At 45.9% G+C, this 25,530-nt stretch overlaps 1 protein-coding gene across 2 annotated transcripts; it reads left to right on the top strand.

Annotated features, from left to right (window-relative positions):
• Positions 1-212: 212 nt before the first annotated feature.
• Positions 213-19,901, top strand: Nsun4 (NOP2/Sun RNA methyltransferase 4). Of its 2 annotated transcripts, XM_042685269.1 has the most exons (7): positions 255-327; positions 3,540-3,643; positions 5,208-5,542; positions 8,268-8,422; positions 11,060-11,220; positions 18,455-18,579; positions 19,326-19,901. In XM_042685269.1, the coding sequence occupies exons 3-7, from the start codon at positions 5,262-5,264 to the stop codon at positions 19,600-19,602; spliced, it is 999 nt and encodes a 332-aa protein (XP_042541203.1). In that variant the 5' UTR covers positions 255-327; positions 3,540-3,643; positions 5,208-5,261; the 3' UTR covers positions 19,603-19,901. The 2 variants fall into 2 exon arrangements, with proteins under 2 accessions (XP_042541196.1, XP_042541203.1); XM_042685262.1 differs by lacking the exon at positions 3,540-3,643 and having other exon boundaries at positions 213-327.
• Positions 19,902-25,530: the final 5,629 nt, after the last annotated feature.

Below are 25,530 nucleotides of genomic sequence, written 5' to 3' on the forward strand. Positions count from 1 at the left end.
CTGGAGGCCGGGCTGCTCTCTTTTCCAGCACCCCCCCCCCCCAGTCCCAGCCAGCGGGACGCGGTCAGTGGCGCCTGCCGTGGGAACCGGGCCGGGGGGTGGGCGGGGCCTGGAGAGGGAGCGCCTCCACCTTGGCTCCCTCCTCCGCCTCGGCTCGCTCAGGTCCCGGGAGGCCCGGAACGCCTGAGTCTGCCGCCGTGGTTCCCGTCGGAGTCACCGGCGGCGCACACCGCCATGGCTGCTCCCGTGTGGAGGCGTGCTGGCGACCTGCTGCAGCGTGCGGGCTTGGCGCCAGTCCCGCGGCGACATCGACATAAGAAGAAATGGGTAACGGGGTCGGAAGGGGGGGGGGGGGTGCGGAAGAACCGTCATGCCTTGCGTTTTCTTGCTTTTGCGCCTCGCCGCCCGCTCGCACTCCTAGGCCTTGCCCGCGGCCCCGCCCGGAGCGCCGTCCTCGCCGCTCTTACGTCACGGCCTCTTCCGGCCCGTTTCCTCCTCACCCGTCTGCGTCCCTTGGGTTTTAGCCTCTCTGGCTTCTGCCCTCCGGGTGTCGGTGCTCCTCTTGACTCCGCCCCTTTAAGTTACGTCATCGCCAGAGCCCTCTTTCTTTCCGTTACGTCTCTGCCTGGTGGTCTTTCCTCGAGCCTATCTTTCCCTAGCCCCCCCCAACCCCTTCCCTTCCCCTCCCTCCCCTCCCCTCTCCTTCCCCCCCTCTCCTCTCCTCCTTCCCCCCTTGTCCTCTCCTCCTTCCCATGACCTCTTCTCCTCCTTTCCTTCTTGAACTTTCAGCCCAGACACCCTCACCCCACGAAAAATGTGACTTACCTTTTTCTCCCGGGGTTCCGTTGCCCCGCGGGAAACAGTTCAGCCCTGTTCTCACCATCAAGTTACCTCTGTCTTCCGGGAAAGGTTGCAGCGACCACCTTGCCCACCCTACCAACCTTTCCTCCAAGGCCGGCAAAAGGTGCACCGACCCCCCTCGCCCCAGAGACCCTTATGCTTGCCCCACTTCTCCCTGCCCTCCCAGACGGCTCCCTTCCCCACCCCCACCCCCACCCTCTTCTCCCTCAGGGAGATGTTCTTTTGAGCCCTTCTCCCCACTCCTTGGAAAGCTCTACTGCCAAGAGCCTAGCATGTCTGGTTCATCGCCTCAGAGCCCTTGTTCTAACCAGCGTAACCTTCTGGGGTCACCCACTGTCCCTCAGCAGAGTGCTTATTGCAGCTGGATTAGCCCCCCACGACCACAGCGACCTTTTCTTCGAAGCCCTGGCATTGACCAGCACGCTTACCTCTGTTACTGTGGTTCAGTGATTCCCCCTCCCCCTACTCATCAGCCCCCAATAACCAACCCGGTGATCTCTCCTCAGCTCATTCATGTGCCCTTGGAAACTGGCCCAACTATTTCACCTCCTTTAACTCAGGAGGCCCAGGGAACTCCTCTTTCACCTGCTCTTCCTCCTAAACCCCCAGTAACTGTGCTCACATTTTCACCTCCTCTTGTTCATCGGGTAGTAGAAACTAGACCTATCATCTCTACAACTGTTTCTCACAGGGTTTTGAAAACCGGGTCTGTGATCTCTCCTGTGCTCTCTCAGTGGTCCTCAGGGAGAGGTTACCATGATCCTCCTCTCTCCTCAGTGTCTTCGCCACCTAATGGCAACCTTTACTGTGGTTCACTTAAACCTCCAGACTCTGATGAACCCAGTCTACAGCTTGATAGGCCCTTTGGAAAAAATTGTGGCTCTTCACTTCCTTCTCAAGCAGACAAGCCTGGTTTTCCCAGCTCACTTCAGGAAAACACTTTACATTACTCCCATCTTTCTGCAGAATCTCACATGTCTGTCCCTGGGAACCGTTACTGTACCATCAATGTAGCTCCTGATAATACTCGTTCTCCTAGCTCATCTCAGACCCAGGCTCCCAGCAAGCCTTGCTTTGAGCCCTTTGTCTCCTGGGAAGCTGGTGGAAACTCTTACCTCTTACTAACCCCAAGCACTGTGATTTCCGTTCCTCCTTGTCCCCCAGAACCACCTCTTTCTCACTGCCCTTATTCTGCGCTGTACTTCCCTTCGCCCCTGGGCAACCAGTTTATGGCCCCACCCCAGTCACCCACTCAGAGAAGCTATAAGGAACCTCCTCTCCCTAATCCAGTACCCCCCCAAATGAAATCTCCCAAATTCTCGGAGTTAAGACAGCCACACATGCTCCACAGATGTAACTCCCTAATTAACATTCCTCAGCACACCTCTCCTCAGACCAAGCCCCCCATGGTCAGCATCTCTCCTCCGACTCCCTCCCAACCCTCTGGCAGTTCTGATCCTTCTTGTACTCAACCATCCACCACAACTCCTTCAAATAGTTGTCCCAAAGAATCTCCCCCTAAAGTTACCTTAGTACCCACTGTGGTACCTGGAGTCATTGAAAGCGTTGTCCCTGGATCTCTTCCTCACTGCCTGCCACATGATCCTGCCTTACCAAATAATTATGCTAAAGGTAGTGCCCAGGTACCCGCCCTGGTTCCTCCCTGCAATACCCATCACTTCTCGGTGCTTCCTTCCACCTCCTATCCATGCCCACTTTCTAGTTCCCTCAGTCACCCTGCAGGCTCCCCTCATAATCTCCCTGTGGCACCCCCCTGTTGCACATATGGTGTTCCCAGAGGCCCACCCCTACTTCACTGCAAGCCTGTGATGCCTCCTTGTTCAACCCATATCTATTCTTTTATCCCTCTGAGAACACCCTTTGACCCCCAGTGTTTACCCATTGTCCCCCAAACTCGGCCCTGCCCTAATGTTCCTTGTGGCCTTCATACCTATTCTGTGGCCTCTCAGGGGCCCTGTAAAGAATCTCCTCAGGTCCCCTACAGCTGTCATTTGCCTTCAGCTAAGACTTCTATCTGTACCACTAATCCCAGCTGTAGTTCAACAGTTATCAGTGTTTTCAGTGACTGTGAGAGTAGTGAGAGCCAGAACAAACTTCAGAATGAGGACAGAAACCAGGATCAAAACAAAAATCCCAGATATGGCAAGAGTCCCCATCGTAGCAAAAGTCGGAGTCGAAGCAGTAGTCCTCACCAAAGAGTAATCGAGATCCGGAGTGGTATTCCCAAGGTTAGCACTAATCAGGGCGAGAGTGAAAATCACCATGGCAGAAGTCAGAAAGAGAGCAAGAGTCCTCACAGTAGTAAGAGAAAGAATCCTCACAATGACAAAAATCAAGGTCATAAGAAGAATTTCCACCGTATCAAAAGTCATGGTCAGAGCAAGAGTCCCCAAGTAACAACAAAGGAGTGTCCGTGCAAAAATCCTGACCAGAACAAAAATTCAGGCCAGAACACGGTCTCGGACAATAACAAGATGGCCGACATTAGCAAGCATTCCAGCTGCAGTGACCAGGACTTCTCAACTTGTGGACATCTCAACTGATACCTTCATTTCCTTTTTAATCTACCTTTATGCTCTTCAGATCATATTCACGGTCCCTCAATGCTATCCCCATAGCAGTCATCCTAGAAGTCCCTATTTTGGCTTACACTGAAGGTTCTTATCACTGAAGGTGATTATCCAACCTTCCTGGGGTCTGAGAATTCACCCCAAACAACTTTCAGTCCTGTGATTCTGAGCATTATGGTGCGTGATCTTAGGTAAGTTACCTTTTCTCCCATTTTGCTATTAAATGTGGAAAGGTTTTTTTTTTTTTGTCATTGTTTTTGGATATTGTGCAGCTAATAGATATGAACAGTTTTGGGGAAATAGAATTGTACAGAGGAAAGTGTTTTGTTTTTGTTTTTGCCAGTCCTGGAGTTTGAGCTCTGTGCCTATGTACTGTCTCTGAGCTTCTTTTGCTCAAGGCTAATACTCTACCGCTTCCAGATTTTTCTGAGTAGTTTATTGGAGATAAGAGCCTCATGGACATTCCTGCCTAGGCTGGCTTTGAACCTCGATCCTCAGATCTCAGCCTTCTGAGAAGCTAGGATTACAGATATGACCTGTTGGCACCTGGCTGTTTTTTGTAGTTGGTGGTGGTGGTAGTGATGGTGGTCGTGGTGGGGTGCTGCCCGTGAGCTCTTTAGCTCAAAGCAAGTGCTCTGTCACCTGAGCCACAGAGCCACTTCCAGTTTTCTGGTGGTTAATTGGAGATAGGAGTCTCATGTAGTTTCCTGCCCCACTGGCTTTGAACCATGGTCCTCAGATCTCAGCCTCCTGAATAACTAGGATTACAGACATGAACCACTGGCGCCAGTTTTTTGTTTTTTGGGGTTTTTTTGTCGGTAATGGGCTTCAACTCTGGGCCTGGGTACTATCCCTCAGCTCTTCAGCTCAAGGCAAGCACTCTACCACTTGAGCCACAGTGCTACTTCCGGTTTTCTAGTGGGTTATTGGAGATAAGAGTTTCATGGACTTTCCTGCCCAGGCTTTCTTTGAACAGTGATCCTCAGATCTCAGCCTCCTGAGTAGCTAGGATTACAGGCGTGAACCACTAGCACCGGGCTGTTTTTTGTTTTTAAACCCCAAACTTCCAGCCTTCTATAGACTCTCCTCAAGTACCCTCCCTTGTGCTCCCATTTTCTTAAATTCCTCTGTTCCATCCTTGCAGTGTGGGGGATTGAACCCAGGGCATTGCACATGCTAGGTAAGCAGTTTTAACACTCAGGGGCAGGTAGTTCAAGGCCCAGTCCCCCCCCCCCCTTTTTTTTTCTCTCTGTCTCTCTCTTCTCCTCCTCCTCTTTTTCCTCCTCCTCCTCTTTCTCTTCTTCCTCTTCCTCCTATTCATCTTTTTCCTCCTCTTCTTCTTCCTCCTCTTCCTTTTTCTCTTCCTTCTTCAGACATTTTCTTATTATGTAACCCAGTTGGTCACCTACTTGCCATGTAGCCTGAACTGGCCTATGATTCTCCTGCTTCTGCTTCCCAAATGCTGGGATTATAAGTGTGGGTCATCCCATGTAGCTGTATGCTCCCTTATTGATGACCCCTCCCCTGTCATTGCTGTGAAAGATAGAGCTTTCACAATCCTGAAATGAGAAGGCCAACTCTTCACTACTTTTTCCTCCCTAACTTCTTCAACAGGCAGAAATAATATGCAGAGGGAGGAGTGGGGCTAGGTGAATTCTGAGTTTACCCCTACACTCTGAGGTATTGAGGGGAGTCAGACAGTAGGAGATAGAGACAAGACTGGGAAGATCAATAAGCCTGCTTTTTCTCTTTTAGGCTGCTACCGAGCCCAAATTCCCTGCCAGTCGGCTGGCTCTACAGAACTTTGATATGACTTACAGTGTGCAGTTTGGGCCTCTTTGGCCATCAATCCGTGTCAGTCTCCTCTCAGAGCCAAAGTATGGTGCACTGGTTAATAATTTTGCTGACTGGGATAATGTGAGAACTAAGCTGGAGCAGCTGAGTGCCAGAGACTTTGTGAATGAAGCCATCTCCCGTAGGGAACTGGAGCCTGAGAGTGGCCACTCTGCAACCCCATTCCCAGCCTGCAGTCCTAATCTCAGATGCTTCACTTTCGCCAGAGGAGATGTCAGCCGCTTCCCTCCTGCCAGGTACTATCTGGACTCACGCATGGCTCAGGCTTTCCTCAGGGTCTGCCCGAAAGGGGCATCTAGGGATCTAGCTCTTGTCCTTGGTAATAAGAATCATAATATTGTTATTTCTGGTGTGCTTATGAGACTAGGCGTTTATCTAGATGCGATGCATGTTACCACTGTTTGTTCTGTTAACAACTTGTGATAGTAGGTAAAATTACTCTTCTTTTGCATTTGAGGAGAAACTGAGACACAAAGAAGTGAAGGTATTACTTACTTTAAAGCCTTCAAAGAATAAGTGGTACAGTTTATAGTTAGACCCAGGTAGTCCAACCCCAGAACCTGCATTTTCAGTCTGTTCTCCTCTACCTTTTTCTGAGCAGCCACTGCACCCTCTGTAGTTCAAATGCATATATTATTCACAGTTTTTGTTTTTGTTTTCCAGTTCTGGGACTTGAACTCAGGGCCTGGGTTCTGTTTCTGAGCCTTTGTGCTCAAGGCTAACACTCTACCATTTAAGCCACAGTGCCACTTCCAGCCTTTTCTGTTTATGTGGTACTGAAAAATCAAATCCAGGGCTTCATGCATTCTAGGCAAGCACTCTACCACTAAGCCACATTCTCAGCTCATAGTCACAGCTTTTTTTTTTTTTGGTCAGTTATGGGGCATGAACTCTGGGCCTGGGCACTGTCCCTGTGCTCTTCAGCTCAAGGCTAACGCTCTACCACTTGAGCAACAGTGCCACTTCTGGTTTTCTGGTGGTTTATTAGAGATAGGAGTCTCACGGTCTCTCCTGCCCGGGCTGGCTTTGAACTGTGATCCTCAGATCTCAGCCTCCTGAGTAGCTAGGATTACAGGCATGAGCCACCAGCGCCCGGCCAGTGCTCTACTTCTTCTTTTTTTTTTTTTTTTGGGTCCAGTCGTGGGGCCTGAACTCTGGGCCTGGGCGCTGTCCCTTAGCTCTTCAGCTCAAGGCTAGCACTCTACCACTTGAGCCACAGCGCCACTTCCGGCTTTTTTCTTATGTGGTGCTGAGGAATCGAACCCAGGGCCTCGAGCATGCAAGGCAAGTGCTCTACCACCGAGCCACCTTCCCAGCCCCCAGTGCTCTACTTCTTGAGCCACAATGCCGCTTCTGGCTTTTTTGAGTACTTTATTGGCGATAAGAGTCTCATGGACTTTCCTACCCAGGCTGGCTTCGAACTTGGGATCCTCAGATCTCAGCCTCCTGAGTAGATAGGATTATAGGCATGAGCCACCTGTGCCCAGCTCTAAAGAACTGTAGTCTCTTGAGTTCAATGTGCATATACATGAAGTTGAATCAGAAAAGACTGCAGAATCAGGTGCTCAGTTGTGCTACAGAATTCCAGACAATGAAGCCAGATGTTAGGCATTGCCATAGTCCCAACACTCAGCAGGCTAAAGCAGATGGATTAAGAATTTGAGGCCACCCTGGACTACATAGTAAGATAGTAGAGAGGGAGAGGGACAGAGAGAGAGAGAGAGAGAGAGATCACTCAATTTATAATCAACATTGAGGGAAAGATCATTGAAGGACTGATTTGTTCTATAAATATTTATACCACATTTTTTTTTCCTGGTCTTGGGGCTTGAACTCTGGGCTTGGGTGTTATTGCTGAGTTGTTTTTCAAGACTAGTGCTCTACCACTTAAGCCACAGCCCACTTCCTGCTTTTTCTGTGATTAATTGGAGATAAGGGTCTCACTGACTGACTTGCCAACCCAGTCTGGCTTCTAATGGTGATTCTTAGATCTCAGCCTCCTGAGTAGATAGGATTACAGGTGTGAGCCATTGGTACCCAGGTGTTGTACCAGGTTTTTAAGTGCCCAAGTTACTGGTAAACAAACCCTCATAGAATGTCTAGTCTAGTGAGGAAGACACCTGTTAAAAAAATCTATTTATGCTGGACATGGTGGTACATGTCTGTAATCCTAGCTATGTAGGAGGTAGATATGAGGATAATCATAGTTTCAGGCAAGCTCTGACAAAAAGTTAGTGAGATCCCCATCTGAACAAAACAAAACTGAGCATGATGATTCAAGTCTGTAATCCTAGCTAACAGGGAGGCATAGGTAGGAAGGCTGAAGTCTGAGGTCAGTCCTGGGGGATAAAGCAAGATGCAATCTGAAAAATAACTAAAGCAAAAAAAAACTTGGGGGTATGACTCAAATAGTAGAGTCATTACCTAACAGATATGAGGTTCTAAGTTCAAACTCAGGACCAACAAACAAATCAAAAACCTGTTCACAATTTTAAGTGTTATAAAAGTACAAGATGCCATGAAGTATTTTGTGTGTGTATGTGTGTGCTAGTACTGGGCCTTGAACTCAGGGCCTGGGCTCTGGACTTGGACTTGGACTTTTTGCTCAAGACTGACACTGTACCAATTGAGCCACACCTCCACTTCCGGATTTTTACAAGTTAATTGGAGAAAAAAAATCTCATGGATTCTTGCCTTTGAACCTTGATCCTTAGATCTCAGCCTTCTGAGTAGCTAGGATTTCGGGCATGGTATTGAGGTTTGAACCTAGGTCCTTAGACTTAGTAGACAAGCACTCATCATTGGAGCCACACTCCAAGTCCTCTTTGCTTTAATTATTTTTGGATAGGGTCTCAGGTTTTTGCCTAGGTTTGCCTCTGCTTCCCAAGTAGCTATGTTTATAGGCATACTCTACCACGCCTGGCATGACCTGGAATTTGAGAGTAGTCTCCTTTCTTTCAGACTTGGCAGTTTGGGTGTCATGGATTACTACCTAATGGATGCTGCCTCCTTGCTGCCTGTCCTGGCTCTTGGCCTACAGCCTGGGGACACTGTGCTTGACCTGTGTGCAGCCCCTGGGGGAAAGATGCTAGCATTACTTCAGACTGGCTGTTGTCGTAAGTCAGGGAGCTGGTTTGTTGGGCAAAGAGCACTGTTCACCTAGGGCACATGGAATATGGTGAACTTACAGGTTGCTAGGTCAGAGGGGCAATAGTGCTTGCTAAGTACATATATTTTTTTGTTGTTTGTAATTATTTCTTCCTTGTCTCTGTCATTTATCAAGAAAGATTGCTGACAAGGCCTCTGAAGGCAGATTACAACAGGGTTCTGCTAAATCAGTCATGTGATTCTTCTCACCTTTCCTCATCTGTTTACTTTGTCTCTTTAGATTAAGTTTCATTTCCTTGACCTACCAGCTAAAATAAAACAGTAAGATCTGGCTGTAGCCACTATTTATAGTTTTATCTTTCACTCTTCCTCAAGCCTCATGAGCATCAGCCACATCCTGCTACTCTGTTTCCTGAATAAGCCTTTGCTCACATTACATTCTCTCTCAAGAATTCCTCTACCCCACCCCAGGTGGGTTGTCTAAAATCTTTTATCTTTCAAGCCTCAGCTCAAGTGCGCCACCTTCAGGAAGTTTTTCCTCATAGTCTCTATTGGCCATGCCAGAAATGATGCCTGTGCTTCACCATTGCCGGTTACCACTGTTAACACACTAGCCTTGCCTCACAGCTTTACTGGATGTGTCATCTCACTGTTCAGGATTATTGATAGCTGAGGGCAGGCCCAAAGTCTTACTTATCTCAGTAGATTAGGCCAGCCATGGCCTGTGTACTGTACATGCTTGGTTTAGCTATCTACCAGCTCACATCCTACCTTAAACAGAAATACTTCTCCTTGGGGCCTTGAGAAATAGCCACAAGGGACTGTGATTTTTCAGATTCAACTAGAGTTCAGCCAAGCTTCTCTCTCTTTTTTTTTTTTTTTGGTGGGGGGGGGAGGTTTCGGTCATGGGGCCTGAACTCAGCCTAGGCGTTGTCCCTGAGCTCTTCAGCTCAAGGCTAGCGCTCTACCACTTGAGCCACAGCGCCATTTCCGGCTTTTTTTTTTTCTGCTTATGTGGTGCTGAGGAGTCGAACCGAGGGCCTCATGCATGCAAGGCAAGCGCTCTACCACTGAGCCATCTTCCCAGCCCACAGCCAAGCTTCTCTTGCCATGTGCTCAAGCCTTTGTGTTAGGCCTGAATTCTTTTCTTTCTGGTGGTGGTGGTGGTGGTTGTTCTCCTCCTCCTCCTCCTCCTCCTCCTCCTCCTCCTCCTCTTCCTCCTCCTCCTCCTCCTCCTCCTCCTCCTCCTCCTCCTCTTCCTCCTCCTCCTCTTCCTCCTCCTCCTCTTCCTCCTCCTCCTCCTCCTCCTCCTCCTCCTCCTTCTCTTCTTCTTCTTCTTCTTTTTTGGTTAGTCATGGGGCTTGAACTCTAGGCCTGTGAGCTCTTCAGCTCAAGGTTAGTGCTCTACCACTTGAGCCACAGTGCCACTTCTGGCCTTTTCTGTTTATGTGGTGCTGAGGAGTTGACCTCAGGGCCTCATGCATGTGAGGCAAGCACTCTTACTGCTAAGCAACTCCAAGCTCCTTCTTCCAGTTTTTATCAGCCAGCTTATACAGTGTGGGTGGGGGGTGAGGGGGTTGCGTGCGTGTGCGCATGCACAGGTGGGTTTGGACTCAGGGCCTTTTGCTCTTTTCTTGGCTTTTTTTGCTCAAGGTTAGTGTTCTGCTATTTAAACCACACTTCTACTTCCAAAGTTTGTACAGTTTGAATTTAGCCTCCAGTCTTATGGTAGACCCATGGGTGACTCAGAGAGCTATTGCATTTAGCTCAACCTTCTGCGAATCCAGAGAGAGAAGAGAAAAAGAAGTTGATGTGGGATTAATGAATCTAATGAGGAGAGTTCTGTTCTTCTTGAAGGAAGATGAGTGAAGCAAAGGTTACTTTGAAGAGGAAGAACTTGAGCTAAGAGGAGGGACACAAGGTCAAAGGAGAAGTAATTGAGAATTACTATTCTTTTTTTTTTTTGTGTGTGTGTGTGTGGTGGGGTCGGGTCGTGGGCCTGAACTCTGGGCCTGGGCGCTGTCCCTCAGCTCTTTAGCTCAAGACTAGTGCTCTACCACTTGAGCCACAGCGTCACTTCTGGCTTTTTTTTTCTGCTTATGTGGTGCTGAGAAATCGAACCCAGGGCCTCATGCATGCAAGGCAAGTGCTCTACCACTGAGCCACCTTCCCAGCCTGAGAATTACTGTTCTAAGGTACACTGAATACCAGCACCTTTCTTTTTTTTTTTTTTTTGTCGGTCATGGGGCTTGAACTCTGGGCCTGGGCACTGTCCCTCAGCTCTTCAGCTCAAGGCGAGCACTCTACCACTTGAACTACAGCGCCACTTCCGGTTTTCTAGTGGTTTATTGGAGATAGGAGTCTCACGGTCTTTCCTGCCCGGGCTGGCTTTGAACCGCGATTCTCAGATCTCAGCCTCCTGAGTAGCTAGGATTACAGGCGTGACCTTCCTTCCTTCATAGGTAGTTTGGCCCTTGCCAATCTTTACTCAGAATAACTCATTCAGGGCCATGTACATAATAAATCAACATTCACCCTGAGGTCTGCATAGACTAGGTGTACCTGAGTATTGGTCTCACTCTCATCACCATTGCTAGTGCAATGTTCTGCTGGTTCAGGGATCTGAATCATCTTTATTTCCACAGGCAATATTGCTGCCAATGATATCTCCACCTCCCGAACAGGCAGACTACAGAAGGTCCTTCAGAGTTATGTACCTCAAGAATCCAGGGAAAGGAATCAAGTTCGAGTCACCTCATGGGATGGCAGGAAGTGGGGAGAACTAGAAGGGGACACTTATGACCGGGTGAGTGGTTCCAGACTGAAGAGATCTATTGAGATAAATGTGACCTCTTCTCCTGGTCTTGGGCTCCAAGCCATCCCCTGTTTTCAGTATGTAGGGATGCTTCTGGACCTGGCCAGTTCTGCATAGGTGATTTGGAAAAAATACCTGGGTGTAGAATTCTCAGTTCAGCTTAGATGACTTGTTACTATTCTGTCTTTATTAGAGACATATGGGACCTAAGTGCAGGAAAAAGTTATTAGGCATATTTATGTTATCTTTCAAGTCACATGGAGATAAGTATAAAGAACTGTTTTCTGTACTGGCAGTGGGTCCTGAATTCAGGACCTCAAACTCTCATTTAGCCTTTCACTCACAGTTGACACTCTATTGCTTGAATCACATGTCTACTTCTGGTTTCTTTGCTGGTTAATTGGAGACAAATAAAATCTGGGCTATTTTTGAACCTTGATTCTCAGATCTCAGCCTCTTGAGAAGCTACGATTATAAGCATGTGCTATTAGTACCCAGCAGTTATTTTTTTTTTTTTTGGGGGGGGGGTCCGGTCGTAGGGCCTGAACTCTGGGCCTGGACACTGTCCCTCAGCTCTTCAGCTCAAGGCTAGCGCTCTACCATTTGAGCCATAGCGCCACTTCCGACTTTTTTCTTTTTGCTTATGTGGTGCTGAGGAATCTAACCCAGGGCCTCAGGCATGCAAGGCAAGCGCTCTACCACTGAGCCACCTTCCCAGCCCCCAGTGCAGTTATTTTTGAATGTTAATGCAGAAACCAGTAAAAAATTCAGAAAGTTTATTATTATCATTTTTTTGGTTGTGGGGCCTGCATTCTGGGTTTGGGCGCTGTCCCTCAGCTCTTCAGCTCAAGGCTAGTGCTCTACCACTTGAGCGTCAGCCCCACTTCCTGCTTTTTCTGCTTATGTGGTGCTGAGGAATCAAACCCAGGGCCTCATGCATGCAAGGCAAGCACTCTACCACTGAGCCACCTTCCCAGCCCCTAAAATTCAGAAAGTTTAAAAGAGTGAAAAATTTCTTTTTCATTCCTATACATAGCCCTATACTTCCTCTCCTTGCTACAACCATTTGTGTTTGATGTATACAAATATAAATGTGTGTGTTCAAAAAATAGGAGAGGGCCGGGCGCTGGTGGCTCACGCCTATAATCCTAGCTACTCAGGAGGCTGAGATCTGAGGATCGCGGTTCAAAGCCAGCCCGGGCAGGAAAGACCGTGAGACTCCTATCTCCAATAAACCACCAGAAAACCGGAAGTGGGGCTGTAGCTCAAGTGGTAGAGCGCTCACCTTGAGCTGAAGAGCTGAGGGACAGTGCCCAGGACCAGAGTTCAAGCCCCACGACCGACAAAAAAAAAAAAAAAGAAAAAATAGGAGAGGGACTGTATAATACTCATTCTTTAGACCTTTCCTCTTACTTGGTTTGTGGAAATTGCACGGTTTCTTCTCTCTCTTTTAATTTTTGTGCTAATACTGGGGCTTGAGCTCAGGGCCTCATGTTCTTGCTTAACTGTTTTACTTAAGGTTGGTGCTCTTGAGCCTAGCGCCGGTGGCTCACGTCTGTAATCCTAGCTACTCAAGGAGGCTGAGATCTGAGGATCGCGGTTCAAAGCCAGCCCGGGCAGGAAACTCCATGAAACTCTTATCTCCAATAAACCACCAGAAGACCGGAAGTGGTGCTGTAGCTCAAGTGGTAAGGCTCTAGCCTTGAGCTGAAGAGCTGAGGGACAGTGCTAAGGCCTGGTGCTGTAGCTCAAGTGGTAAGGCGCTAGCCTTAAGCTGAAGAGCTGAGGGACAGTGCTAAGGCCTAGAGTTCAAGGCCCACGACCGACAAAAAAAAAAAAAAAAAAAGGTTGGTGCTCTATCACTTGAAGCACAGCTATACCTCAGGCTTTTTGCTGATTAGTTGGAGATAAGAGTCTTTTAAGAGATAAGAGTCTTTTCTGCATGGGCTAGCTTCCAGCCTGGATCCTCACATCTCAGCCCCTTGAGTAGTTCAGATTACAGGTGTGAGCCACTAGCACCCTGCCAAAATTTTTCTTTTTATATGCATTTTTGGATACTCCTTTGTTTATTCCTTTAGATTTCCCACTATTGAAGCACTTGATTTGTTCGTTTTGTGTGTGGGGGGGGGTGGGGGTGGGGGGGTCATGAGGCTTGAACTCTGGGCCTGGGCACTGTCCCCGAGCTCTTTTGCTCACAGCTGGCACTCTATCACTTGAGCCACAGCACCAATTCCAGCTTTTCCTGTGTTTGTGGTACTGAGGAATTGAACCTATTGCTTCATGCATGCTAGGCAAGCACTCTACCACTAGGCCACATTCTCAGGCCTGAATCACTTGTTCTAAGTGTTTTGTTTGTTTTGTTTTTTGGCATTATGAGGTTTGAACTAAGGGCCTCATACTTGCCAGGCAAGTGTTCTACCATTTGAGCCATGTCACGCCCCTAACCCTTTTTTTTTTTTGGTCCAGTTGTGGGGCCTGAACTCTGGGCCTGGGCGCTGTCCCTCAGCTTTTCAGCTCAAGGCCAGCACTCTACCACTTGAGCCACAGCGCCACTTTCGGCTTTTTTTCTTTTTTTTTTTTCTTATGTGGTGCTGAGGAATCGAACCCAGGGCCTCATGCATCCAAGGCAAGCGCTCTACCACTGAGCCACCTTCCCAGCCCCCCTAACCCTTTTTTTGTTGTTGGTGGTGGTCCTGGGGCTTGAACACAGAGCTTGGGTGCTGTCCCTGAGCTTTTCTGCTCAAGCCTGGTACTTACAACTTTGAGCCACAACTGTGCTTCCAATATTCTGGTGGTGGGTCTGGGAAGGTGACTCAGTGGTAGAGTGCTTGCCTTGTATGGATGAGGGCCTGGGTTTGATTCCTCAGCACCACATAAGCAGAAAAAGCCAGAAGTGGCGCTGTGGCTCAAGTGGTAGAGTGCTCACCTTGAGCTGAAGAGCTGAGGGACAGCACCTGGGCCCAGAGCTGACAAAAAACAGACAAAAATGAAACAAACAAACAAAAAAACAAACTTCCAATATTCTGGTAGTTAGTTGGAGACAAGAATCTCATAGACTTTCCTGCCCAGGCTTGCTTTGAACAAAAGTCCTCCTATCTCATCCTCCTGAGTAGCTAGGATTACAGGCATGAGCCACCGGTTCCCTGCTTCTTACTCTAGCCCTTTTTGTTCTAATTTTCAGTTTTATGTTTTTTTGCCCAGGCCAGTTTCAGACTGCCTGCAATCTTCTTATGGAGCTGGGATAGCAGATGTATTACCATATACTATGCCTGGCCTGTTTTTTTTTTTCTGGTCTTGGGGCTTGAACTCAGGCCCTAGACACTGTCCCTGAGCCTCTTTGTGCTCAAGGCTAGCACTCAACCACTTGAACCACGGCATTACTTCTGGCATTTTCTGAGTGGTTTATTGGGGATAAGAGTCTCATGGACTTTTCTGCCTAGGCTGGCTTTGAACCATGACCATCAGATCTAAGCTTCCTGAGTAGCTAGGATTATAGGTTTGAGTCACCAACACCCAGCTAAAGGCAGTATTTTCTTTTTTTTTTTAAGTTTGGCCAGTCCTGGGGCCTGAACTCAAGGCCTGGCACTGTCCCTCAGCTCTTCAGCTCAAGGCGAATGCTCTACTACCTGAGCCACAGCGCCACTTCCAGTTTTATAGTGGTTTATTGGAGATAGTCTCATGGACTTTCATGCCGGGGCTGGCTTTGAACTGCAATCCTCAGATCTCAGCCTCCTGAGAAACTAGGATTACAGGTGTGAGCCACTGTTTTTTTTTTTGTCCATCATGGTGCCTGAACTCAGGGCCTGGGCACTGTCCCTCAGCTCTTCAGCTCAAGGCTAGTGCGCTACCACTTGAGCCATAGTGCCACTTCTGGCTTTTTCTGCTTATGTGGTGCTAAGGAATCGAACCCAGGGCCTCATGCGTGCAAGGCAAGCACTCTACCACCCAGTCACCTTCCCAGCCTGGTTTTTTTTTTTTTTTTATTGTAAAGATACTATACAGAGGGTTACAGTTACATGAGTGAGGTAATGGGTACACTTCCTATTGAACATTGTTACCCCCTCCATTGTTTTCCCCCTACCATCCCTTCCCTCCCTACCTTCCCCGAGGTTCTTTTTTTTTTTTTTTGATTGTGATTAAGTGATTACATAATTTCCCGAATTTCACAGTATTGTGGAATAATGATGCTCATTTAAAGTCACAAGTTCATTCTAACTTTCCTGGAGCAAATTGTCTATCACAGTCTATAACATATAACAGTGTTCACATGTTATACACCATACATGCGATCAGCAGCATGGGGTTATTTAGTAGTGATTCGACCAGATGCGTGGGAGTTCTTTGTTTCTTAAGTCCTGTTAGTTTTGTTGTATCACCTAACATTTTGGATTTAGCATCCACTTATCAGGGAGACCATGTACCGTTTGTCTCTTTGCTCTTAGCTTACCTTGCTCAACATGATTCCTTCTAGCTCCATCCATTTCCCTGCAAATGCCATTATTTTGTCATTTCTAATGGCTGCATAATATACCATTGTGTATAGATACCACAATTTTTGGATCCATTCATCTGTGGTAGGGCATCTGGGTTGTTTCCATATCCTAGCTATTGTGAACAGTGCTGCAATAAACATGGAGGTGCACGTGTCCTTGTATGTTGGTTCCTGTTGTTCAGGGTAGATGCCTAGAAGTGGTATGACTGGGTCGTAAGGGAGGTCAATCTTTAGCTTTCTAAGGACCCTCCAGACTGCTTTCCAAAGTGGTTGTATACGTGTACATTCCCACCAGCCTGGTTGTTTTTTAAATAGAGTTTTAAATTTATGTTCAGACTGATGTGGATCTTCATCCTCCTATTATTCCTCCCTATTTACTCCTCCTGATTAGCTGGGATGACTGGACTGTGCCAGCACACCTAGCTTATATTGCTGTAGATAGGATTTGAGAACTCTTTGCCCAGTTGATAAACTGATCCTCCCAGTCTATGCCTCCTCCTTGCTCCAGCTTTTCTTCTTTCTCTCTTCTTTTTTTTTTTTTGACCTGAGGCTTGGGCCTGGACACTGTTCCTGAGTTTCTTTTGCTCAAGGCTAGCACTGTACTATTTGAGCCACAGCACTATGTCTGGATTTTTATGTGGTACCAAGGAATCAAACCCAGGGCTTCATTCATGCTAGGCAAGCACCCTACCACTAAGCGGCATTCCCAACCCCTCTCTTTCTTCTTTTTCCCTCCCTCCCTCCCTCTCTCCCTTCCTTCCTTCCTTTCCCTCCTCTCTTTCTCTCTCTCCGTCCTCTTTCTGTCCATCCCCATTCCTCCCCCTCTTTGGTGGTCCTGGGATTTGAAGAAGGTACAATTAAAATATCTATATGCGAAAATACGCAAACCTCATTCCTGTCTCTTCCCCAGCCCACAAACTAACGTAGAGCCAATAATATTTACTGAGAACTAAGTATCTTAAGTTCTATGTGGGCCTGAATTGATTTTCTTCCCTCCCTCCCTCTCTCCTTCCTTTCCCTCCCTCCCTCCTTTCCCCCCTCTCCCCTTCCTTCCTTCCTTCCTTCCTTCCTTCCTTCCTTCCTTCCTTCCTTCCTTCCTTCCTTCCTTCCTTCTTTCCTTCCTTCCTTCCTTCCTTCCTTCCTTCCTTCCTTCCTTCCTTCCTTCCTTCCTTCCTTCCCTCTTCTTTCTGTCCATCCCATTCCTCCCCCTCTTTGGTGGTCCTGGGATTTGAAGAAGGTACAATTAAAATATCTATATGTGAAAATACGCAAACCTCATTCCTGTCTCTTCCCCAGCCCACAAACTAACGTAGAGCCAATAATATTTACTGAGAACTAAGTATCTTAAGTTCTATGTGGGCCTGAATTGATTTTCTTCCCTCCCTCCCTCTCTCCTTCCTTTCCCTCCCTCCCTCCTTTCCCCCCTCTCCCCTTCCTTCCTTCCTTCCTTCCTTCCTTCCTTCCTTCCTTCTTTCCTTCCTTCCTTCCTTCCTTCCTTCCTTCCTTCCTTCCCTCTTCTTTCTGTCCATCCCATTCCTCCCCCTCTTTGGTGGTCCTGGGATTTGAACCCAGGGTATGGAACTTACTAGGTAAACACTCTACCACTTGAATCATACCCCATTGCAGTGATACTTTTTAGTATGGAATCTATGTAGTTGATTTTGACATTATATGAAGTGACATATTGGGTTTGTTTGTTTTTTTTGACCCTATAGGTTGGATACTAATGCCTACTGGTATACACAATATTTGGGCCTCTTAGTTTATTCCAGTTATACTTCCTTGGTGGTGGTGGTGGTGGTTGTGGTTGTGGTTGTGGTGGTTGTGTGTGTGTGTGTGTGTGTGTTGCATGTGCTGGCACTAGTGCATGAACTCAGGGCCTGGACGCTGTCCCTTAGCCCCTTAGCTTTTTCACTCAAGGCTAGCATATAGATCTACTTCTTGCTTTTTGTTGGTTAAATGGAGATAAAACTCGCATGGATTTTCTTGTCTAGGCTGGCTGGGAATCATGATCCTTAGATCTTAGCTTCCTGAGTAGCTAGGATTACAGGCCTAAGATTACAGCTAAGATTACCAGCACCTGGTTGATTTTGCCTTCTTTTTGGTCAGTCCTGGGGCTTGAACTCAGGGCCTGGGTGCTATCCAATTTTGCCTCTTTGAAACATACATAGAGGAGTATTTTTTATTTTTTTGGTCTGTTATTAGTGCCTGGAAAGTAGGCTCTTAACAAATAAATGAATAACTTGGACCTCATAATTTTGTAACTTAATCTTGAATCCTAATCCTACTGTCATCTCTTTGTATGATCTACAAATTGAATCTTTTCAATTAAGTAGCTGAGGAAAGGGTACTAAAACACTAAGATTTCTTTCTAGGTTGATAGTAATGCTTTAATAATAGCTACTTGTGTGGAGGGGTTTTACTTTTTAACCAGCCATGAATATTCCTAAATATGCTATTTTTCTACCTACTACTTCTCAGTTAAAATGAGAAACTTATCAGATAGTCTGTAGTGGTAGAAGGAACATTGAACAATGAGCAGAAAGAACATTCCACAGAACTTAATAGCTCTGACCTAAGCAAGAAGAGCCAGTAACCAGGCGTCAATGGCTCATGCCTGTAATCCCAGCTATTCAGAAAGCTGAAACCTGAGGATCCCAGTTCGAAACCAGCTTGGACACAAAAAAGAATCTTTAAGGAGCTTTAATACTTTCCCTTTAACACTCTGAGCAGGTGCTGGTGGATGTACCCTGTACCACAGACCGCCACTCCCTTCACCAGGATGAGAACAACATCTTTCATCGGTCAAGGAAGAAGGAGCGACAGATGTTGCCTATGTTGCAAGTGCAGCTTCTGGCGTGAGTAATAGAGTTGCAAAATCTTAGAACTTCATGCCAGAGTGCTCTACGAGGCTAGCAACTTGGGAGATAGTGGGCTGCAGTCTGCTTAACTAGGCCATGATCATGAGGGGTTTTCTGACTGGAAATCTGTCTAGAAGACAAAGACATGGGAAGGTCATTTTCTGGAACATAAAAACTCAATCTTTGACTTGGGTTCTTTTACCCTTAGTACCAATCACTTGCCAGTGTTTTTAAAAGTAGCTACTACAAGGTATGGTGATATTCACATGTAGCCCCATGAGTTGGAGCCTAGGAGTTTGGGGCCAGCCCAGATAACATTGTAAGATTCTGTCTCTTAGAAAAAAAGGAAACAGAAAACAGAGTACTAACAACAACAATAAAAATTACTGAGGTCAGGACTCTGGAGGGCTAATATGAGGATTCAGTTGATAGCCTGCATCAAGTTTCAAGGAATCATTTCAAGCAGGCCTTCTATATCTGGGTATGGTGTTACATACCTATAATCCCTATAATTTTGAGGCTAAGGCAGGAGTTCAAGGCTAGCCTGGGCTATATAGCAAGACTCTGTCTAAAAAAAAAGGAAAAGAAAGAAAAAAAAGCAAAGAAGGCCTCCTGGAAAAGAGCCTGTGGATGAAAGCTGGTTTGCTCTGTCCATCATGGAGTACACTGCCATGGCTTCCTATGTTGCTCTTCTACTACTGGGAAGCTCACTAGTTTTTACGTTTTTCTCTTTCTGGTTTCAGGGCTGGACTCCTTGCCACCAGACCAGGAGGCCATGTTGTCTATTCCACGTGCTCACTTTCACACTTACAGAATGAATATGTAGTACACGGTGCCATTGAGCTTCTGGACAATCAATATAACATCAAGGTTCAGGTGGAAGACATGTCTCACTTCCGAAAGCTTTTCATGGACACATTCTATTTCTTCCCTTCCTGCCAGGTTGGGGAATTGGTAATACCAAACCTCCTGGCCAATTTTGGCCCTATGTACTTCTGCAAAATGTGTAGGCTGACATAGCCTTACATTATGCCTGGAGTAGGAGGACAAAGGAGGCACTGCAGACAGACCTGTGGCAGAGATGTACTCTATGCTGTTCAAGTTTTTCTGCAGATAAATTTCTGCAGAAATTGGTCCTGCTGTCCAATTGTGGAATATTAGCAGGTTTTTAACTAATACTCCCACCCCTATCTCTAAGCCTGTACTGAAAGTTCCTGTTCCATTAGGGGTTTAGAAGGAGAAACCAGTGAGGAAGTTCACACTTTAAAATGTAAACTTGTAAGAAGCATTTAGCCAATAAAACCATTGAAGTACCATAGTGCTGGGGCTATGGGGCTATGTCAGTCCAAGTATTTTCATAGTTCTTTTTATATCACCTGTAGCTGGTGAGCATCACTCAAGGTGCTCAAGCCCAGGACCTCAAGACTGGGTAAAGGTTTCTGGTTACACACAAAGCAAGTCCACATTTGAGGTGAATTTTACCTGATCAGCCAGCAGATCCAGTACGCCTTCCTACTTCTCCATATGGCCCAGGATCTAATTTAAGGATCAAGTAACTAAAAATGTTAATCCAGTACATGATAATCTTCCTACTCACTTTGAGGAAGCTCTTCTGAGCTGAATAATTCTAGCCATTCCCTTTTGTGAAATGTGGCTGGAAAATTACTGCTAAAGAGATGTCACATTTTATGGATTTCTTTGTTTCTTCATTTAGCCAAAATACTCCATGAACTTAAAATTTTTTTTATTTTATTTTTGTTGTTGTTGGTTGTGGGTTTGAACCCAGGGTCTCGGTACTGTCCCTTTTGCTCTTTTGTTCTAGGCTAATGCTCTACCACTTTGAGCCACTTCTGGTTTTCTGGTGGTTAACTGGAGATAAGAGTTTCATGGTCTTTCTTGCATGGACTGGCTTTGAACTGTGAGTCTCTGATCTCAGCCTCCTGAATAGCTAAGATTACAGGTGTGAGCCACAGCACCCAGCATCCCATGAACTCTTTTATGACAAATAACTAGGTAATTGATAGATATGTAGCAATGGGATTGTGGGAGATAATCAGGACTCCTAATCCTGTTTTTTTTTGTTGTTGTTGTTTTTAATGCTAATATTGTGGCTTGAATTAAATACCAGGGCACTTTCCATTAGCTTTTTCACTGTACAACTTGAGCCACAACTTCCACTTCCAGCTTTTCACTGATTAATTGGAGATAAGAATCTCATGAGTTTTCTGCCTGGGCTTGCTTTAAACTGTGATCTTCAAATCTCAGCTTTGCCAGGTGCTGGTGGCTTACGCCTATAATCCTAGCTACTCAGAAGGCTGAAATCTAAGGATTGCAGTTCAAAGCCAGCCCAGGCAGGAAAGTCCATGAGACTCTTATCTCCAATAAACCACTCAGAAAGCCATAAATGGCACTGTGGCTCAAGTGGTAGAAAGGGCACTGTGGCTCAAGTGGTAGAGCGCTAGGCTTGAGTTGAAGAGGTGAGGGACAGTGCCCAGGCCCAGACTTCAAGCACCATGACTGACCCCCTCAAAAAAAACAAATCTCAGCTTCCTCCTGTGAGCAGCTAGGATTATAGGTGTGAGCTACCAGCATCCAGCTATGATGTTCTTTTTGAAAGAAAACATTTTTGCCGGGCGCTGGTGCCTCACGCCTGTAATCCTAGCTACTCAGGAGGCTGAGATCTGAGGATCGCGGTTCAAAGCCAGCCTGGGCAGGAGAGACCGTGAGACTCCTATCTCCAATAAACCACCAGAAAACCAGAAGTGGCGCTGTAGCTCAAGTGGTAGAGCGCTCGCCTTGAGCTGAAGAGCTGAGGGACAGCACGCAGGCCCAGAGTTCAAGCCCCGCAACCAACCAAAAAAAAAAAGAAAAAGAAAACATTTTTTATTAACCTATTTGCATATTACATAATCCATCTGTTTTAATTGAATGAATTTTGATAATTGGATATAATAGTATAGTTGTGATCACCATTAAGATACAGAAAATAGATTGAATGTGGTGAGGCAGACCGGTAATTTCTGCTCTGGTGAAAAGTAGGAGGATGGTGAATTCAAGACTGCATAACTCTTACAAAGAAGTAGATAAGAATTCTATATCCCAAAAAATTACCTTGTGTTACTGTGTGCTCAATTTCCTTCCCCATTTCTGGTCCCAGGTAACCACTGATGAACTTTCTGTCTCTATAATTTTGTGTATTGTAGAATTTCCTGTTGCAGAAGACAGTTTATTTACACCTAGATTTTGAAAGCTTTGGGTTTATCCCTGAGCATCTCACTTCTAATTTTTCACTCTTGGTGAAGAGAAGGGCATTGGGATTTATGAGAATCTAAAGGTCCTCTGGTGATTCTCAGGGTCAATTTACTGAGGATTTGCAAGTGGTCTAACTAGTTTTGTATGTGTAGCTTGATTACATGTTCTGGAGAGCATATAAGCTCCTAGGAACTTATCATTTGAACTTTCCCAAAGCCAGGAATCTGTACACAGATTGTGGTAATTAACCCTAAACTCCTCTCAGTTTAATTCATGTGTGAATAAGACTATGGGCTACTTGTACACAGGCTTTCTCTGATTCCTGATGCTTACCCATGTGACCTTTCTCTTGTTGCCCTGTGTCCTTTGCTTTTAAATTAAAATCGCAGGTTATGTTTTGTAAAGGTTGCTGAATGCTTCAAAATATCTGATATTGGGACAATTTTGCATGTATACATAGAATAATACAGTAGTAGTCTTTTTTTTTTTTTTTTGGTCGGTCAAGGAGCCTGAACTCTGGGCCTGGGTGCTGTCCCTCAGCTCTTCAGCTCAGGACAAGCGCTCTACCACTTGAGCCACAGCGCTACTTCCAGTTTTTTCTGCTTATGTGGTGAGGAATCGAACCCAGGGCCTCATGCATGTAAGGCAAGCGTGCTACCACTGAGCCACCTTCCCAGCCCCCAGTAGTAGTCTTTTGTGTTTGATATCTACCTGGCATACTGCTTTTGAAATTCATTTTGCTATTTTATTCTTTTATATTACTGAATTGTATGGCATGAAAATAGATAAACCACAGTTTATCCATTCACCAGGAAATGGACATTTGAGTTGCTTCCATTTTTTTGGTTATCATTAGTTAGGCTGTTAAGAACATTTGTGTACATGATTTTATGTGTACCAGTTTTATTGTCTGAGTAACTACTTAGAGGTGGAATTGCTGGGTTGTGTGGATGCTGTATATTGACTTTATAAGATATTGCCATATTATTTTCCAAAGTGGCTATACCAGTTGACATTCTTGTCAGTAATAGATGAGATTATCAGTTGTTCTATATCCTTGTAAATACTTAGTATTATTGTCTTGTTTGTCTGTCTTGCTATCTTATTGTGATTTTGATTTGTATTTCTCAGATGATTGGTAATTCTATAAGTTAACATATAACTGGGCTGAAGATCTGTAGTTAGTAGTAGACTATATATATATAGTGTATATATAGTATATATATATATATATATATATATATATATAGTTTTCTTGCATGCATGAGGTCCTGGGTTTGGTCCTCGCAACACCCCCCCCCAGGAAAAAAGGGGAAAAAAGATTAACACTGTGGGAATAAAGATAATGGTTTCCACAGGTCCACAGGGGAATAAAGTAGTACTGAAGGGAAGATAAAGTTAGATTGCTTTTTTTTTTTTTTGGGGGGGGGTCCGGTCGTGGGCCTGAACCTCTGGGCCTGGGCGCTGTCCCTCAGCTCTTCAGCTCAAGGCTAGCGCTCTACCACTTGAGCCATAGCACCACTTCCTGCTTTTTTTTTTCTGCTTATGTGCTGCTAAGGAATCAAACCCAGGGCCTCAGGCATGCAAGGCAAGCACTCTACCACTGAGCCACCTTCCCAGCCCTTAGGTTGCTTTTAAAGTTCTAGCTTTCATTCTTGGTGTTTGTCTTTAAAAAAAAAACAAACAAAAAACTGCCGGTTGCCTATGGCTCATGATCTTGATTCAAAGCCAGCCTGGGCAGGAAAGTCTGTGAAACCACCAGGAAACCAGAAGTGGCGCTGTAGCTCAAGTGGTAGTGCCTTGAGCTGAAGAGCTGAGGGACAGCACTTAGGCCCAGAGTTGAAGCCCCACAACAGACAAAAAACAAAACAAACAACAACAAAAAAACTTTACTAGAAAGCTATATATTAAAGCATGTTATGTGGGGCAAAAGTTGTGAGCAGATGTTGCAATTAGTCCAGTTTTGTCCTTGAAGTCCTCTCTAAAAAAAAGTAGAGAGCCAAGCTGGGCATTGGTGGCTCACACCTGTAATCCTAGCTACTCAGGAGGCTGAGATCTGAGGATCGTGGTTCAAAGCCAGCCCAGGCAGTAAAGTCTGTGAGACTTTCATCTCCAATAAACCACCAGAAAACTGGAAGTGGTGCTCAAGCGATAGAGCACTCTCCTTGAGCTGAAGAGCACAGGGACAGCACCCAAGCCCAGAGTTCAAGTCCCAAAACCGACAAAAAAAAAAAAGAGAGAGAGAGAACCAAGCCCCGAGAACATAATTGTGCCAAATATGGTTTAGTCTGGCCTGTGGGACTGGCCAAATCAAGAACCTGGAAGAGTCTAGGTGCAAGGCTCAAGGATTAGAGCATCTGTCCTATGGTAAGTACTTGGGAGGCTGAGGCAAGAAGGTGGGAAATTTAAGGCCAGTCTGGGCTAAATATTAAAACCCTCTAGAGGGTAGGGGGAGGATCAGGTTCAAGGAGGGGGGGAATATGGGAAGGGATGGGAAGGGGAAACAAAGAGGAGGCAACAATGCTTGATAAGAAATGTACTCATTATCTTGCCCATGTAATTGTAACTCCTCTGTACAGTATTCTCACAATAAAAAAAAAAAAACAAACCCTGTCTTTAAAAAATTTACATGGAGGGGCTGGGAAGGTGGCTCAGTGGTAGAGTGGTAGAGCGCTTGCCTTGCATGCATGAGGCCCTGGGTTCGATTCCTCAGCACCACATAAGAAAAAAAGCCGGAAGTGGCGCTGTGGCTCAAGTGGTAGAGCGCTAGCCTTGAGCTAAAGAGCTGAGAGACAGCGCCCAGGCCCAGAGTTCAGGCCCCACGACCGGACCCCCCCCCCCCCAAAAAAAAAGAAAAGAAAAGAAAAAGAAAAGGAGATAAAAAATTTACATGGAATCTTTAGGTTTTTTTGATTCTTATTTATTATTAATGATATCTTCACATAGTCATACAAGGGGGTTTTACTTTAATATGTCCATTTATGTGTACAATGCATCTTTCTTTCTTTCTCTTTCTTTCTTTCTTTTTCTTTCTTTCTTTCTTTCCTTCTTTCTTTCTTCCCTCCCTCCCTCCCTTCTTTCCTTCCTTCCTTCCTACCTTCCTTCCTTCCTTCCATTCTCTCTCTCTGTCTCTCTTTCTTTGGTGTGCTGTTCCTGGGGCTTGAACTTGGGGTCTGAGCACTGTCCCTGAGCTGTTTTTGTTCAAGGGCTAGTTCTCTTATCTCCTAAGCTACAGCTCTATTTCCAGCTTTTTGGTTAGTTGGAGACAGGAATCTCATGGGCCTTCATGCTTGGGTTGGCTTCGAACCATGATTCTCAGACCACAGCTTCCTGAGTAGCAAGGATTATGTGAGCCACGGGCACCGGGCAGTAAAATGCATCTTGATAGTCATCTCTCTTATCTATCCCATTCTCACCCATCTCATTTCCTACTTCCATTTTCATGTACATATACTGAGTGTATGACTGTGTCCATCTGCCATTCCCTTCTGTATTCATCCACTCCCCTCCTTTTATCCCCCAGTCTCAGTGCTGGGGAGACTGAGCCAGGAGAATGGTAAATTTGGGGTCAATCTCAGTTATCCAATAAGACCTTGTCTTGAAAAAAAAATCACACAGATCTGTACTTTGTTTCTTCTCTTTTCTCTTTTATGGATTATATTATTAATTTATTATTATTACAGAGGTGGTATACAG

The sequence above is a fragment of the Dipodomys spectabilis genome, unplaced genomic scaffold (assembly GCF_019054845.1).
Source record: "Dipodomys spectabilis isolate Male_0828 unplaced genomic scaffold, ASM1905484v1 ptg000002l, whole genome shotgun sequence".
NCBI classification, from domain to species: Eukaryota; Metazoa; Chordata; class Mammalia; order Rodentia; family Heteromyidae; genus Dipodomys; species Dipodomys spectabilis.